This window comes from Pteropus medius, unplaced genomic scaffold (genome assembly GCF_902729225.1).
Source record: "Pteropus medius unplaced genomic scaffold, Ma_sr-lr_union100, whole genome shotgun sequence".
Lineage (NCBI taxonomy): Eukaryota > Metazoa > Chordata > Mammalia > Chiroptera > Pteropodidae > Pteropus > Pteropus medius.
This window is the reverse complement of record NW_024349796.1, coordinates 7,101,577-7,118,148: the sequence shown is the minus strand read 5'-3', so window position 1 is coordinate 7,118,148 and position 16,572 is coordinate 7,101,577. Positions and strand designations below refer to the sequence as shown.

The 16,572-nt window shown below is 34.7% G+C and overlaps 1 protein-coding gene across 3 annotated transcripts in view; it reads right to left on the bottom strand.

Moving 5' to 3' along the window:
- Window positions 1–16,572, bottom strand: part of WDR26 (WD repeat domain 26) — a 39,943-nt gene that overhangs the window by 9,033 nt on the left and 14,338 nt on the right. For 2 of the 3 annotated variants that reach the window (XM_039883317.1, XM_039883315.1), the window contains exons 7-12: window positions 12,447–12,585; window positions 7,517–7,657; window positions 4,630–4,749; window positions 2,801–2,946; window positions 2,422–2,500; window positions 2,062–2,191 (exon numbers count right to left, since the gene is read on the bottom strand). In XM_039883317.1, coding sequence (XP_039739251.1) covers window positions 2,062–2,191; window positions 2,422–2,500; window positions 2,801–2,946; window positions 4,630–4,749; window positions 7,517–7,657; window positions 12,447–12,585 — 755 coding nt within the window. The remainder of the gene's footprint in view (window positions 1–2,061; window positions 2,192–2,421; window positions 2,501–2,800; window positions 2,947–4,629; window positions 4,750–7,516; window positions 7,658–12,446; window positions 12,586–16,572) is intronic. The other variant, XM_039883316.1, reaches the window with a different exon arrangement.

Sequence of the window (16,572 nt, the reverse complement as noted above, 5' to 3'; positions counted from 1 at the left end):
AATGCACCTGAAATCTGCCTATTTGGAGGAAAATGCTTTTGTGAATGCATATCCAAGGAAGATATTTCCTGAAGAGGCAGCAAGAACTGATTTGCAGTAGTCAAGGTCAGAACAATAGGACTTATGATTGAGCTCTGCGTGCTGTATCAGGCTAGGGAATCCAGTGTCTATGCAAAGGTAAAAAATAAGCACTTCTACGTGCTGCCAGAACAATGAAAAAGTATGAGTAATGGCTTAACTTTTCAGGGGAAATGTTTACTAATTGCTCTTTTTGACACTGGCATTCATACTTGGGAATTTGGAAGGTCCTTTAATATATTCCTGACAAATAAATGACAGATGGATTACTGTGGTCACCTTGAAAGACAATACATTCACTATATCCACCTGGTGTTCGAAGTACTTTTGGAACCATTCTAAACCACCTGAGTCATGAGAACACTAATCTCTTCACTTCAGAGTTATGTTTCATTTTTAGCCCTACACAGAATGTGGTTTAATTACATCATTCGTCAGGCTTAGTTCTAAGTTAGTTTGGGCTTAAAAAAAGAGAAGACTGGTATCACTAGGGATAATGGTAGTCATGTATTTTTTAAAGCACTTCTAGGGTACATATTATTTCTAGAAAGAGCTACAGGGAATTGTGAAGCAAAATCAAGAGGGAAAAAACTTACCCACAGCAGGTAGAGCATGGGGGAAAATTTGATATGGTCTAAATATATTAAGCCTTCTACTTGCTTTTTAGCTCTTTCTAATGTAGAAATTTTCACATTAGAAAATTTACATATCACATTACATATCAAATTTTCCCCCATGCTCTACCTGCTGTGGGTAGGTCTTTCTAATGTAGAAAGAGCTAAAAAGCAAGTAGAAGGCTTAATATATTTAGACCATATCAAATGAGAAACCAAAAGAAAATATGGAAGAACATAACACGATTAAACTAATAGGTAAAAAGATTTTTTGACTGCAAAGAAGCGAACTCAACAATTGTTACCTAACAAACCATTCTTTCCTAAATCTTATCTGATACAGATTTTTTGAAGAAAGAATAAGTAAACTCACACGCTCCATGTTAAAATCCAAATCCCTCAATGTCTCTATTTGTCCTAATCCTTACATACACCTTATACAAGAAGGAAAAACTCATGTGTTACATGGGATCCTCTTGCCCACCGAGATTGTTTTTTTTTTTTCGGCAAGACAGGGATGGTAAACATACAAAAAGATGGAACACTACCAAAAGTGTTTACCAACATGATCCAGCTCCTTGGGGTATCTTGTAAAACTACATTCAGTATTTTACAAGGTAAGTTAAAATAATCCGTTGCTATGGTACTTAGACTAGTATAGTGGGTACTCAAAAATGTGTTAAATGAAAAATTGCAATAATCTCCCATTATTTATGTTTCTATTACCTTAAAAAGTACACTAACTTTTAATACTGCTTCACTTATCTGTGCTGGCATATTATGAACAATTTATATTTTAAATGAGACTGACTACTCCAGGCACATGCCTGCCTGAAATATGATGTTTTTAAACTATAAGTTTATTTGAAAAGGTAGGAGAGACAATTCTATAATTTCAGCTTTTCTGGGACCATACGAATTATCAAACTGAATTATTTATTCTCTTTGACTATTAAAGAGATACTAAAGATCTAACTATAGTTAGTCCTGGGCAAGTTCAGATAAAACATCATAATTACCCTTGACTTTTTAGATACTACTGACCTCTGAAAAATATCAGTCTCATGAAAAAACAAGTCAACATAAAGAAAGAGTAATGATTTAACTACATCTTGATTTGATGACACATGCACCAAACACATCTCCTCCACTTGGCCAGAAGAGGCACTACTGACTTGTGACAAGGACTCAAGTCATTCCAAAAAAGGGGAAATTAACCGTGTACTGGATAAAGAACTCATGCGACTTTTAGTTTAACATCTTGAATTTGACTGGACACATGACCACCTTCACAAACTGAGAAAATTACAGAACTTTAAACCCATCAATATATGTGAACTGATAGTGACACAAACAATTTATAATTTACCTTCACTGCCGCTAGAGATGAAGTCTTCATTATGGCCTCCAAAACATGAATGAATTGTATAAAACCCTTGAGTAACACCTTGATACTTTCTTACTAAAACTCTGTCTTGCAAGTCCCATAAATGAACTCCCTGTAGGCGAAAGAGAACATAGGTATTTATTCTACCTCAATGCAGAAGAATTAAAAAAGTAATCTGTGAACATCCTTTTCCCTGGGGAAGGCTTTCATTTCTATTTATGATAAATTTAGAGTTGATTCTACACATTTAAGGATCAAACACATGCCTGATAATTCGTAGAAATCGCAATTAAAATTTAACCTAAGCTAAATTTTTCCTGAGAATTATATTAATAAACTTACCTGAGTTGCTACATTTAACAAAGCTAATCGGCCAGTCTTCGAAATAGTAAAAGACATAATGGGATGATCTTCTTGTACTCTGTAACCAGAAAATAATTTGTAAAAAAGCAACATAGTAGGAATCAAGACATTCAAATTATCAAAATATAAAATGTTCTAGCTTAAATGTCAATTTTGTCTGTAATTAGTATTACATGCTGTATTTCAATTCAGAAGAATCTAAGTTAATGATTACTGAGCATCGCCTGACCGTTGACCCAAATTACCAAAGTATCAAAACCAAAAACATAATAAAAACTCTTCTGAAAGAGCAGGTTCTACTGCATATTTTAATATAAATTAGATAATTGTTGTTTAATAGATAAAAAATAATAGTTACATGTTCCTATCTGTAAGGTCCTCGAAGTTATACCCCCGAATTCGCTGGTGTGTATCTGATGCCAGAACAGTCTTCCCGTCACTCAAGCACCAAAGGCATTGCACTCTCACCCCTTCCCAGGAGTCAAGGAGGTTACCATCTAAATCCTGAGCGAGAGAAAAGTACTTCAGCATTGAAGAGCACTCGGAAAAGCAAACAAAGGAACAAAAGAATTCCTTGGCACCATCTTTTTGTAATAAAAATTTAGTCTTTTCCTGAGACTGATCTCAACATAACTGCTCCATAAGTGTTTTCAATTGTGGAAATCTGAATACAGGTAGAGTTTCATCACAACAATACCGAAGTGGGTGGGGGGTGAGAACCTCTGGAAATCTATCTTCCCTTCAAAAACCCACCGTGCACAGATAAATACAAAGAAAGAATCCTTAAGTTCTATGTAAAGGTCTCACTACCACTGGAAAGGAATTCAAACATTCCTTTAAAATTCACTATACTGAAAATCTGTCCTATAATATTCAGAAGTTGTGATATGGAAAAAGATTACCAAAACATTAGTTATTATAAGCTTTATAGAACTCAGGAATCTGTTATGTCCTTTCACCAATTTTTTTTTTTAATGCCTACAGTACCTGGTCTTCCTAGGTGGTCTCCCATCCAAGTACTAACCAGGCCCGACTCTGCTTATTAGCTTCTGAGATCAGACATCGGGCTTGTTCGGGGTGGCACGGCCAATAGACCATGGACTGTGGCTCCACTGGGGTGCGAACCCAGGACCTTCTGTGTGTAAAGCAGACATGCTAACTGCTACGCTGTGGAACCATGTCCCTTTTCAGCAAATTTTTAACATGCTCTACAAATCAAAGCTCTTAGGGTTATCATCTTATTGAATATTCGAAGTTCTGAGAGGCATCCCATTCCCGCTTTACAGATTAGGAAACTACTAAGTCCCACACCCTGAAGGTTTAAGCACTACAAATGGTAAAGTCAGCAGAGACATACATGGTCATCTTGCATTCAAGGAATTAAGAACTAATGGTTTATGACCATAATGAGAAAATATGACACTAGGTTCGATTGAGTTGTACAGCCATCTTAATGAAAGAAATTAATAATTTGTAACAGTTTATATAAAAAAAGCCTTTATGGTAAGTGATCTTTAGGTACAGTGAATGATTTGATGGAATTTATTATCTTATTTTAGTCTTGAAAATAAATCAGAAAGTGACTACTGGAACCATCTGGGCAGTGATGAGACATGGAATACAGACAGACAGTCATGACACTCCATTTGTATCACACTCTACCTTGTCGTAAGACTTTTTAACTATTACTTATTTTTATCATCCCCCAAATTCCAGATTAACAGGGCAGGTTTTGGTCAGGAGACACCTCAAAAATGAAGACTGAAAAGTTATCTGGTAGCACTCAGCACCACTTTACTTTCTCAATTATTTCAGACAGTCTACTCGTGAAATTTAGAATCTTTTTTTTTTTCTATGTACAAAAAGAACCCAACAGAAATTAAATATTAAATCTTTTCCCTCGATACATTAAAACTTGATTATAAGAACTTAGTAAATTTTAAACATTTTACTAAATGCAAAGTGTATACTTTGTACAAACATTTAAAATGGTTAAAAAAAGGAAAGGAAAAAAAGGCCACAGAAGGTCTACTGGACAGTGCTTATCTAGAAAGATGGCAAAGTAGGTCTTCATACAGTAGATTTTATAAAGTGAATTCTTTTTTGTAACAAATCAAGTGAATTCTTTAAACAAACCTAAATTTGCATTTAAAGGCACAGACATTTGAAGGGGCACTAAATACTCACACACTGATAGAACTGGCCACGCTGACCTCCGGTTACAAAGCGTTTCCCATCTGGATTCCAAGCCACACTCGTTAAACTGTCTTCATGAGATTGGCTCATTTTTGTCCTTAGCTCTCCCGTCTACGAAGAAACAAAACTGAGTAAGACCTTCAGGATACCTCTCTAAAGGGACTATGTAAAGAAAAAAGAATACTAACTGGGATAGCTGGTTAGTTTTCCTAACTAGAGAAACTTTTAAATTGGCCTTATAGAAACAAGCTTGTAGCATTCTGAAGAGAAATTAAAGACTTAAAGAAAAATCCAGGAGTTGAACAATGTCTGGCATAGGTGACCCACAGAATAGATATGATAACTCCAAGAACTCTCATCTCCAATCAATTACATCCATAAGTTAAAACGTAATTTTTCCCAAGATGATGAAAAGCCTAACACTACATACGTATTCCTTCAGTTTCCACTGCTCCAGTCCATAGTTCTTTATAAATTTTATTCTAAATATTCCTCAAGAACATGATTGATGGGTAGAAAAACAATGCCCTTAAAACTAGGCCAAAGATATAGGGCAGTCTAAATTATGTTAATTCATATTCAAGATGCTCAAAATGTAGTAGGGAAGATGGGAAGAAAAATGAAAATTATTTTTCTGACATGTAACTTTATTTCCATTAAAAGCAACAGAAAAGAAGAATTTTTGTACTGTTTAGCATAGTCATTCTAAAACATTATTCCCAAATAAGATTATTTAGTGGTTACAACCTTCAGAGAGCCTCCTGTTATTTTTTTCTAAGTTACTGAACTTAGAAGGTAGACACATACCATTTAATCTAGTCTTGATTCCATTTTGTTCATGGATTAGAAACAGGATCTGAGAGATAATAGCTGCCCTTGGTATAATAAAAAGTATATGGGCATAATTTTCCTGTGAGAAATGGGTAATCAAAAGTAAAACAAAAAAAAAAGAGTGAAAACAAAGTGTATGATCAGGAAACGGGGCCAAGTAATAGAAGCAAAGAGGGCATAAAAAATAGAAAACCAGATGTCTCCCTTACACTGGAAAAAAAAAAAACCATCAGCAATCTTAAAACTTTCCCCCATATTGTTAACTGTTTTCACTTATTCACTTTTTCAGGTTGCCTGATACAAACAATTAAAATAAAAGCCCAGAAGCACAAATACACATGCAACAGCTAAATCCTTGGCATTTTCTATTCAGGCATATGTTAATACACTAAGTTCTGCAGTCAGAAGTGGTGTTTTCTTCTGTTATGCTCAGGATAGTGAGTATATGAGGATTAGGAACCTAAAGACATAAAGGAACAATTTGAAAACTGACCAAAAAAGACCACCCTTTTTTAACGAGTCTATAAAGTAATACATAGTAAAAGTTCAGTTAGAATGTAGTTTAACTCTCCAGAAATTCAAAATTGACTCAAAGACTACACAGGCACAATAAACTGAGTCTCTATTATAGGACTATGACTACATACATCCTCCCTTTGAGAGGAAAAAAAAGCTTTAATAAAAAAAATTTTTTCTTTGTCTTTTAGGTCAAATTACCTTCGAGCCTATGTTATTGAGAGAAAGACATCTACTCTATTCTGTACTTTGCCACTCTCGTGAATCCAATCCCAAATACAACACTGGTTAGATACAAATGGCATAAAGACACTTTGAGAATGCAGAATTTCTGATTATGAAATGAATATTAAGATAGTAGAGAATTATAGTTAATGTTCTTAGATAAGATATGCCATTTGGTTATATAGGAGAATGTTATTTTTTGGAGATATGTGCTTAAGTATTAGGGGTAAAATATATCTGTAATCTACTTTTGAATGTTTTGGATGTATGTGTGAGCATGGATGCATGTTTGTGTGCATGTACGTATGAATCTGTTGAATCTAGGCGGGCATACAGGTCATAGCTGCACTCTTCTTTCAATTTAACTGAAAATTTTCTTAAAAAGCTGGGGTTGAATCATAAACAAATGACTCAGTAGTAAGAAAATCTTACTGATGTAACAGAATTAGAATTATGGCGTATCCTGAGGTATACCTTTGTATTCATTCTATTCTCTATACCATCTTTATTATCTGAGTCATTTCTGTGGAGCTTTATCTTCACTCTCTTGGTAAAAATCAACTTATTTACAGGTTTCCAAACTCAAAACCCTATCCTATCAACTTATACTTTTATACCCAAATCATAGTCTGGACCATTCCACTGCCTTGGGGTTAAAAAACCAAAAATCATCACCTAACCGGTCAGCTTAGAAAAGGAAGCTTTAAAAAAATTTTCCTAACAACTACAAGGTTTCCAAAATAGTCTTTAGATAATGGAGTGAACTTAAAACTCAGTTTTCTAAAATGGAACCCTAGATAAAATTTAAGTTTTCATTTAGCAACAGAAATAAAGTCCTTAATAGTAAGTATGGAAAACACCATTTAAATTTGCTAAACTAGATCAAAATACTAAATATAGACAAGGAGATGACCATCAGAATAGAAAAGCTGGTATTAACGCTGCTATTTTCACACTTGAAAGGTAAGTTTTGTGTACAATTATGAAAACTATGAAATACAGAATCTTTTCTGAAGTACAAAGTACCATAGTAAATAGTACAAATTCTACAGTACAAAGTACAACATTCCTGAATATACTTATTGATCATTCTTCCAAAAGCTCTATTATATTCAGCATAATACTTAAATGTATAAAACATCTGGACGCCTGGGTTCTTTCTGAAGAATTACCTTTTACAAGAGATATATTTTGGTCATTTGGTTGAATGGCTCTGTTCTATAGATCAAGGATAAAGGTACAATGGACATGTGCAGTGTGACTATGCTGTGCCTAAGGCTACATATGAAGGATGGGACTTGCTCACTTGTACATTCCAAAGCCAAAGCTCAGAGCAGTCATCTGGGCCACAAGCAACAAGATAGTTGTCATCTGGACTCCATGCAATATAAGAAACGCCGTAAGCATGTCCTTCTAATGTTTTAAGTAGTTTCAACAGGTGTGTATCCTGGGAGGGAAAACAGACAATTCAGTCAACTCCCATCTCTCAAGTCACTGTTTTTTTTTTTTGACATAACTTAAATGGCTGCAAAGATGTTCTCTGAGGAAGCGTTCATGATTTCACCAAATTTCCCCCCAACCAAAGCTCTAACAGCTTGCTTCATAAAGACTTGTCAATGCTGTGACATCTAATAAGCATTTATGTACACAAGGCATGTGTGCTAGACAAAAACACAAAGATGACGCAGACTATGTTCTTGCGAGGCTGTCAAGGAAACTGAAAACTGAAAACTGAAAAGGCAGGTGTAGTAAGAACTACCTCTTACTTATTTTTCTAACCCATTTCCCATTTGCCCCAAGAATACTCGCTGGCGGCGCCTGCGGCTGCAGCCTATACCCCAAGATCACTCATGGATTACAGTCCTAACCTCATCCTCAAAGTTTGCTAAGAGGTATCTTGCTTTTATTATTATTTTCGCATTGCTGTGGTATATATTGATAGTCTTTGGAAACAAACGACATTCTATTTATAGCGTTCTGTTTTTAGTAGGAGTATTTCCATTTACAGAATATAGTAATTCTTGATCGGTGAAAATGTCAAATCCTAAAAAACGTAGCATTCCTACACGTGATGTTAAATTAATGCTGGCAGCGAGCTGCACTTTTTCCCCTTAACGGTAAAAGGGTTAAACGGTTTTACTGAGATATAATTTATATGCCATGAAATTAACCCTTTTAAAGTATACAACTTCAGTGACTTTTAGTACATTCACAAACTTTACAACCATCACCACTATCTAATTTTACAACATCTCCGTCACTCCAAAAGGAAACCCCATCCACATCAGTAGTTATTACCCACCCTCTTTCCCTATAGCCCCTGGCAACCACTGTCTTCTCTACAGATTTGCCTGTTCTGAATGTTTTATACATCTCATTTAATCCTCATAAACCTAAAGCTAAGTATTATTCTACTCTCTCATATTACACAGAAGGAGATGAAGGTTTAGAAAAGTGAGAAACTTGCCTCTGTTTATAAGTGGGGATGTGAACCTGGGCGGCCTGGCTCTGAAGCAGATACTTGAGCTGTGCAAGATGAACTTCAGAGTGCAACATGGAAGTGGGAAGTGGCAAGGCAGAAAAAGTGGACATCTTAATTTAGGCTAAGGGGTTAAATTTCACTGTGAATGAAGAGCCGCTTAAGATTTTTAAGCTGGGGAATATATAATATTTGGCTTTAGGAAGAAAACTCATACAACAACGTGGAAGATAAGAACGAAGAAAGGGGCTAAGGACACCCTTAATGAGCCAACCCAACAGCCATAATTATGACAAGAAGTGAGGTTTTAAACTAACAGTCACAACTGGAAGAGGTCAGATTAAAATATACTTGGGACGTAACACTGACATGAAAGAATGAGACAAAATATGTTCAAAGGCAACCTCTAAATTTCTGTTTTAGGGGATACGTATGGATGGATGTGGACAGGGAAAAGAGGAAGCAGGAATTTGGCCAGAGGTGGGGAAAAAAATTATAAATTAAATTTTAGACTTTGGTCTAAAGACTTCTTGAGACCTGTTTTGAGCCTAGGGGAAATTCCAGTGGTGTGGCTTATAAGAAGAAAAAGGTCTGGAACCAATATGATAAAAACTAGGCTGGGAATTTTTTTTTTCTCCAAAATTGTCACTGAGAAATGGATGTGTTTACTGAATTTTGTCTCTTCATTGGACCCTAAATTAATCACTCATGCAATTATTTAGTCCAAATTGCCATGTTTTGACAAAATTAAACAGTTAATGCAACTACTTCTGATACTTTGAGAGGGGGATATAATATGCATGAGGAATTTATATTAGATTATAGTCTCGTCAGGTCAAAGTGGCATGTATAATAAGTCAAGTCTCTAGGATTAGCTCAAGATCTTCCAGAACCAAACTTTCGCTCATCGTGGTGCTTCTGATTTACACAAAGATTTGCTTTTAAACTGATGACAAACTACTTTAAAAGTATTTAACTCAAAAACTAATTGTTTCATTTTCATTAATAAAAAATAATCTTGTAAAAGATAAAAGTTGAAAAAAAAAATGAGGACATCAATGCTAGCTATACCCTCACAAGCAGTGTCTCTATACTAACGTATTCAAAGTAGAAATACCATGTTCATGGAAACCACTTAACTTTGTTTGGATTCTGACCAAGAATATGAGCAAAATTCTTGTCTTTGGGGCAAAGGTAACGAAACCCGATGAAGGAAACTATATCATGGAACCACATCGACTGGAATCTTAAGGCTCTTTTTCTACCCATTAAAAAAGAGACACGCAATACATATGCAAAAACATCACCCACTTTCCTGCAAGTTTTTCAAATAGTATTTGACATAACAAAATAACCATCATACCAAACTAAAATCCACTTTATCTCAGATTGGAATGTAAGCATTAAGTCTGCATTTCCCAAGCCTGGCTGCTACAAAAGCCTTTTATATGTAACATTTATCAACATGCTGCCTAACCAGTATTCTGACAAAAAATACTCTGGGAAACACTTGCATAAAAGTCTAAATTCCTTAGCAAAGTATATAAGACCTTCCTTGATCTTAGTACCTCATCTCCTACTCTACAAAACCTCTTTCCCAAAACCGCCTAAATGTCCAGACATGTTTTCTTTCACCCAAGGGTCAGTTGTAACTAGTTTTGCTTAAATAATTATTTACTCCTTCACCTCAGATGACCTGTCTTACCTTCTCTTGCTTTCCAGTTCCAGTACAGATCTTTTCTTTGAGCTCCTGTAGTGCCCATTAAGGAACAATTACCCTGTATTATCATAAGCTCAGGATGTTTCTCTCTAGCAAAAGGTCTGTTACACAGCAGGTGCTCAATAAATACTTGCTAAACAAAAGAAACTAGCATACGCTGCTGCTAGAAAAAAACACAATTAAGCAGAGTTTTGATGTTGCTGCTTTTCAGACATCTTGCAAATAACTGCTAAATTAAATTACAACTCCTTAGAGTAGTATTCGGAGGCCATGACTGGATCCCAAACTATTTTTTCTAACCTTACTATTCATCCTATTCTCTTATTTGGGGCTGGGGGAAGGGAAAGGAAGGTCCCTCTCTTTCTAGGATGCCGTTCTCGTCTCCTGTGTTATGCGTCGCAAGGCTCAAACGAGGTCCTACTCTGTGAAGTTCCACTCTGCTTTCATAACACCTTATGTACAGTGTATGATACTTACTTCAGTGCGTTTGATTTCCCTTTCTAAACTCTACATTCCTTTCACAGGAGTTCTTAACCTGAGATCTACAAGGAGTCAACCAGGGATAGAAGCAGAGATCCTTGAACTTAAATGGGAAAAACACACACCTTTATTTTCACAAACCATGGGCTGAAATCCAGTATTTCCTTCAATTTTGAACGTAGGCAATTAACAAGGTAGTATTAGGTAATATATTAGGCATATTAATATAATATAGTAGGTATTATATTAGTTAGTACTGGGTGACCGTTAATAAATATCTCAAATATTTTCATATCATATTACAGTTGTTGCATATCTCAAAATATTTATGCTCATCACTACTTCAAAATTCTGGTAGTTATTAAATCTGCTGCTAGAATTTGTTATTTAATGTGCTACTAAAAAACCAATGTATTATCACACTTATCTGTACTATTTTGATAACTATATTTCAATGCAATTGGATAAATATATAATACATACTTGGGCTTCCTATGTGTTTTGGTTTAATGTATTTACTCTGAGGAGGCGCACGTAGGGTCATCAGACTGCTAGAGAAGTATATGACACAAAAAAAGGTAGAGGCAAATAATAGATCTTATTTATCTTTTTTCATTCATAGTATATTGAAGGTACATAAAAGTGACATATGCTCTCAAATCTGATTCTATTCTTAAAATATTTCCTTCTATATGGATCCATTTCGCCATTTTTTTCAACATAGGAGTCCCAAACTTTATCCTAGGCTAATATCACACTATAATCTAAATTTTAAAATAAGGTTATTCTCTTTTGATTTTAGGTGAAGGGTTCCTAAAACAAAAATATCTCAACTTATTTGGAGTTACGTACTTCTTTGACTGCCTGATAAAGGTTTAATTGGTTGAAATGGAAATACTTATTTCTACAAATCTGTACGTCACCTGGTTATAAACAAAGACAAATGTTATTTTAGAGAGGACTTAGACTTTTAAATGCAGAATATAATACTTTTCATATGCATCACGGGGGAATGAAAGCGGGAGGGTGTTTGACAGAAGTTCCACAAATTACACAAGACAAAGAAGGGTTTCAGAAGGCAAATGGTAATGAGTCTTTTCTAACTCATGAAAGAATGGACATTGTATTAATCCGTAAATCAAGTATTAATAAAGATACAAATTGGCAGAGACATTAAGAACACCAGGTCTGGGGTCAAAATGTTCCTGGTTTTGAGTAAGATTGCCATTTACTAGCTGTGAGAGCCTGGGCATTTAACTTCTGTGTCAGTTTCCTCTTTTTTAAAAAAAGGAGATTGTTAGTATCTTGCACAGTTATTCAGAGTAAAGTAGATATGTACACAGAGACTTAGTAAAATCACTAGCACATAACACTCAACAATTTTGATAATATTTATAATATTATCTAGACAACACAGAAAGAAGACAAGACAGAGACAACGAAAAAATGCTCTCGGAAAAACTATTCATGTGTGTATAGTTAAAAAATGTGTACTCAATCAATTAGATTAAAAATGACCTCTTTTTGCAATCTAAACACTCAGATTGGAGTACATACCGGATCAACTTGCCATATGATAACTGTTGTATCTTTTGATCCTGTTGCTAGTTTAGTGCCATCATTAGAGAATTTACAGAACCAGACTTCATTGCAATGCTCCGTAAGTATCTGCTGAGTATAACATGGGAACTGCCTCCTAAAACAAAGAAGTCCACAAATTATTATTATTTCAAAATAGATTAATCATAATGAAAAAGATTAAACAACTGACAAAACTCTTTTGAAGATCAAAAACTTAAAAAATCAGATATAAACGCATTTGTAAATCTTAAGAATCAAGTTTACATTGGTATGTTAAAAAAGAAAATACTGTAACATTAGAATAGACAATCTTAGGGGAAATCGGTAATCTAAAATATACTTCAATTTACAATTTATTATAATATCCCCCCCACCTTCTCAAGAGTAAAAGAGAGATGAAGTATCCACCACAAATTTTTTTGGTCTAAATAAGTCAATTCATATAAATAACAATTAATATTCAGGGCTTCATGTTTGTGTAAGTTGACTGGCGTCAGGTTGTTTTAGAATGAATAATGTACATTTTCATTTACATAAAAGCAACTTGGCATAACAAAAAGAGAAGAGGCACTTCAGCCAGATGAGTCTGGGGCACAAGCTTTAATGTCTCTGGCAAGTCATTTAGCTCCTCTGAGCCTCGGAGTATTTACAGAACTCTATACAAAGATGAAATAAAAGCATGAAATAAAGAATGTAAGGTATTCAGACTGAATCTTACACTTAGCTAGTACTTCCTAAGTGGCAGCTGTTATTGTATATTAGGGACAAAGAATTCTATGATTAACGTTACCAAATTAAAGAGGAAAAAGTTATCCTAAGATTGACTATTCTCATTAAACACTTACTTTTAAAAAACATTCTCTCCTTTTCCAATTTCTACATCAGCACCGTCTAACGGAACTTTCTGTGATAATGAGATGTTATATACCTGCACTGCCCAATCTGGTGGTCCTAGCCACACATGGCTATTGAGTATTTAATATGTGGTTAGTACACTTGAGGGACTTGATTTTTAAATTTAATTTTACTTTGAATTACTTTACATTTAAATTTAAACGGTCACGTAATTAGTGGCTACTGTTTGGATAGGATAGCACTTTAACGGATAAACATTTTAAGTCTGTTTTGCAAATGGTCTTCCCTATTTTTTTCCTGAACTAATCAATAATTTAAAATATATATGTTGTCAATTCACTAGCCTGATAGGTAGTACATCTTCAAAAATAAATTAACATTCTTTACCTGGCACACATGGCAATCAATCTACCTTGGCAGTCACTATTTGGAAGCTACTTTAAACTTTCAGATTGTCTAACTATAAATTACTTAATATTAAACTATATTCTATATGTGAACTGAAACATAATCAATACCAGTTAACATTCATTAAGCTCTTACTAGATGCCAAGCACTGTGCTATTTGCTTAATATACAGTAATGCTAATTCTCAAAACTACTCTGTGAGAGAAGTTACATCTCCATTTTCATAAGGCTTGGAGAGGGCAAATAACTTATTAGATATAAACTGAGAAATAATTGAACTAGGATTTAAACCTATGGCTGACCCCAAGGCCAGTTTTCTTTCCAAATGTCATTTTTAAATAATATTTTAAGACATCACTGAATAAAATTCCAATCAAATAAGTACTTTCTATATCAAAAATGGTTTTCTCCCATCCTATGGGTAATAATCAATAGTGATGCCATTTATTCAGTGAGGAACATTTTATAGCTATAGCTGATCATGAAAGATACATCTAAAATCAGAGCAGCAGATGTCCTTCAAAAAGGACTGATTCATAATCAAAATTATAGGACATAAACCAATCAATCTACGGACAATCGGTTGTATCCGAATGTCACTTACGTATTTAAATTGTCATTTAATCATTATGTAAATAATCTTTGAAAAAGACTAACAGTCCACAGTTTTTTAAAAGCCTAATTCTAGATGTAAACAAGTGATAGTTTACTTGTCTTTGTTTTTCAACTAAATTTAAAACTTAAGATAGTGTTAAAAATATCATTAGCTTCCCAAATAAAACTAAATAAAATGTAGCATTTTAATCATGTGAATCAAACTGAATCTTAATATTTTAAGTCTCTAAAATATTTTGTAATAATCCTTTCCTAAAAAACTAATATTTACAAAGCTACCTGTGGAAACATTCTTCCATTGGTTGCTGTTGAAAAAAACTCCGCAAAAATCATTAAAGAAAAAATCCCTGTTCCTTGCTGGTCAAATTTAACCAAAAATATGTATATATTAACAGTGAAAAATAGACATTATATACAACCTAAGGAAAACTCTTCAGTGCTGATCAGGATTTAAAAAAAAATTATAGTTCACTTAAGCATAATTAATTCTCCATTCTCCAGAGAGAACAAGGAAAAGCTGGTATTTAATTTCAATGCTAAGATTTAACTTCTGAAGACAGTCTTCCAGGTTCAATGCTAAAATTTAGTTTCTAAAAGTGAGTAAAGCAGATAATAAACAATACCAATTTTTCTTTTGAAGACCTCTAGATGAGTGCGAAATACTAGGAATTAAATCAAATTCAGGTTCTATTTTCCCAGTTCAGCAATAAAGAGAACTCTAAACATTTATCTACTGACTTAATGCCTGGTATCTCCCGCTTAGTGTCTTTAAAATCTAACTTGAGAGTGCTAAGTCAAGGCTGACTCCTGGTTTTCTGGCCTGAAGAAACTGAGTAGATAGTAACCTCTCACTGAGACAGCGAGTTCAAGAGGAAAAGCAGACTTTGCAGGGAGAGGAGAGAGGAGAGGGAAGTTTTATTCTTGACATGTTGCATTTAAGGTACTTGAACAAACCCTCATTGTTGTATTAAGGTCTAAGGCTTGGGAAATAAATTCTACAGCTCTAGCCCAGACCTAGGAGTCATTAGATCCACGGAAGTATAACCTAAAGGAAGAGAAAAGGATGAAAAAAAGAAACATAAATCTGGAACATACACTTATTAAAGGGATAGGCAAAGAGAAGGAGCCAAAGGTGCAGCCAGGAGTAAAGCCAAGAGTCGAGAATGTTTTAGATCCCAAAGGAAAAATTTCAAGGCAAAGGAGTCAACTGCTACATAGAAGGGTCAAGATACAGGCTGGAGAGCGGCCACTGGATTTAATAAAGATGCCCTTCCTCACCAGCACCCGCAATGGTCCTGGGGTCGCACTGGCTGCACAAGCCCCAACACTTGGAGGTCCGAAGAGCAAAGAAGGAAGGATGTGGGAACTGTGAACGCGCAGGATGGTAGGCAACTCTTAAGGAGTTGACTCTAGAGCAGAGGTGGGAGGGGTGATAACTAGGAGGAACATCAAGTCAAAGATTTGTTTTTAAACTGTATTGGGTAATGTAGAGAAGGCTTTCCCATCAATGGTTATCTGAAGAGTGAGAACTCTCTCATCTCATGTAAAACCAGGGTGCTTTCTGCACAGGTTTACAGGAGCCTGATTCTTGATCTGAGGGTTGGGAAAAGTCAGTCTACATATTTTCTATCATTTACTATCAAAGATATTGGTATAAAAGTTAAAACACTTAAAAAAATGTAGGTCACATTCTCATAGATTTTAGTTTCCACACAAGGAGACAAGCTCTTAACCTACTGACACCTCCTGAACCACAGCCTACCATAAATATACCTTTCAGTGTATTCCACCAGCAACAAATTTAAGAATCAAAAAAAAAAAAAAAAAAAAAAAGATTGCGGTTCACAACTGCCTTAATTTTCACACTAGTCTTAAATTCCCTAGAGAAGCTATGAAATAGAAACCATATACACTTTAATCTATTATCTCCTCCTATCTCTATTCAATTCAAATGAAAAGACTTAAAAATTCTCATAAGCAAGTCAAAGAACAATGTTAAAGAGTACAAAGGGATAAAGGAAAAGGATCTCCAATCACTTTCTTTGAGAACATTTAAGACATGCACCAAGTAATTACCCAATACTTGAAGATAAATACCACTTGTAATGTAAGGCCAACAGCTCAAATAATTATTATTTTTATGGCAATTGGGGAGGGTGAAGTAACAACTCAACTACATATGAAAATAGTTTATGCACACCTAAAAAATTATCTTAAATCACAG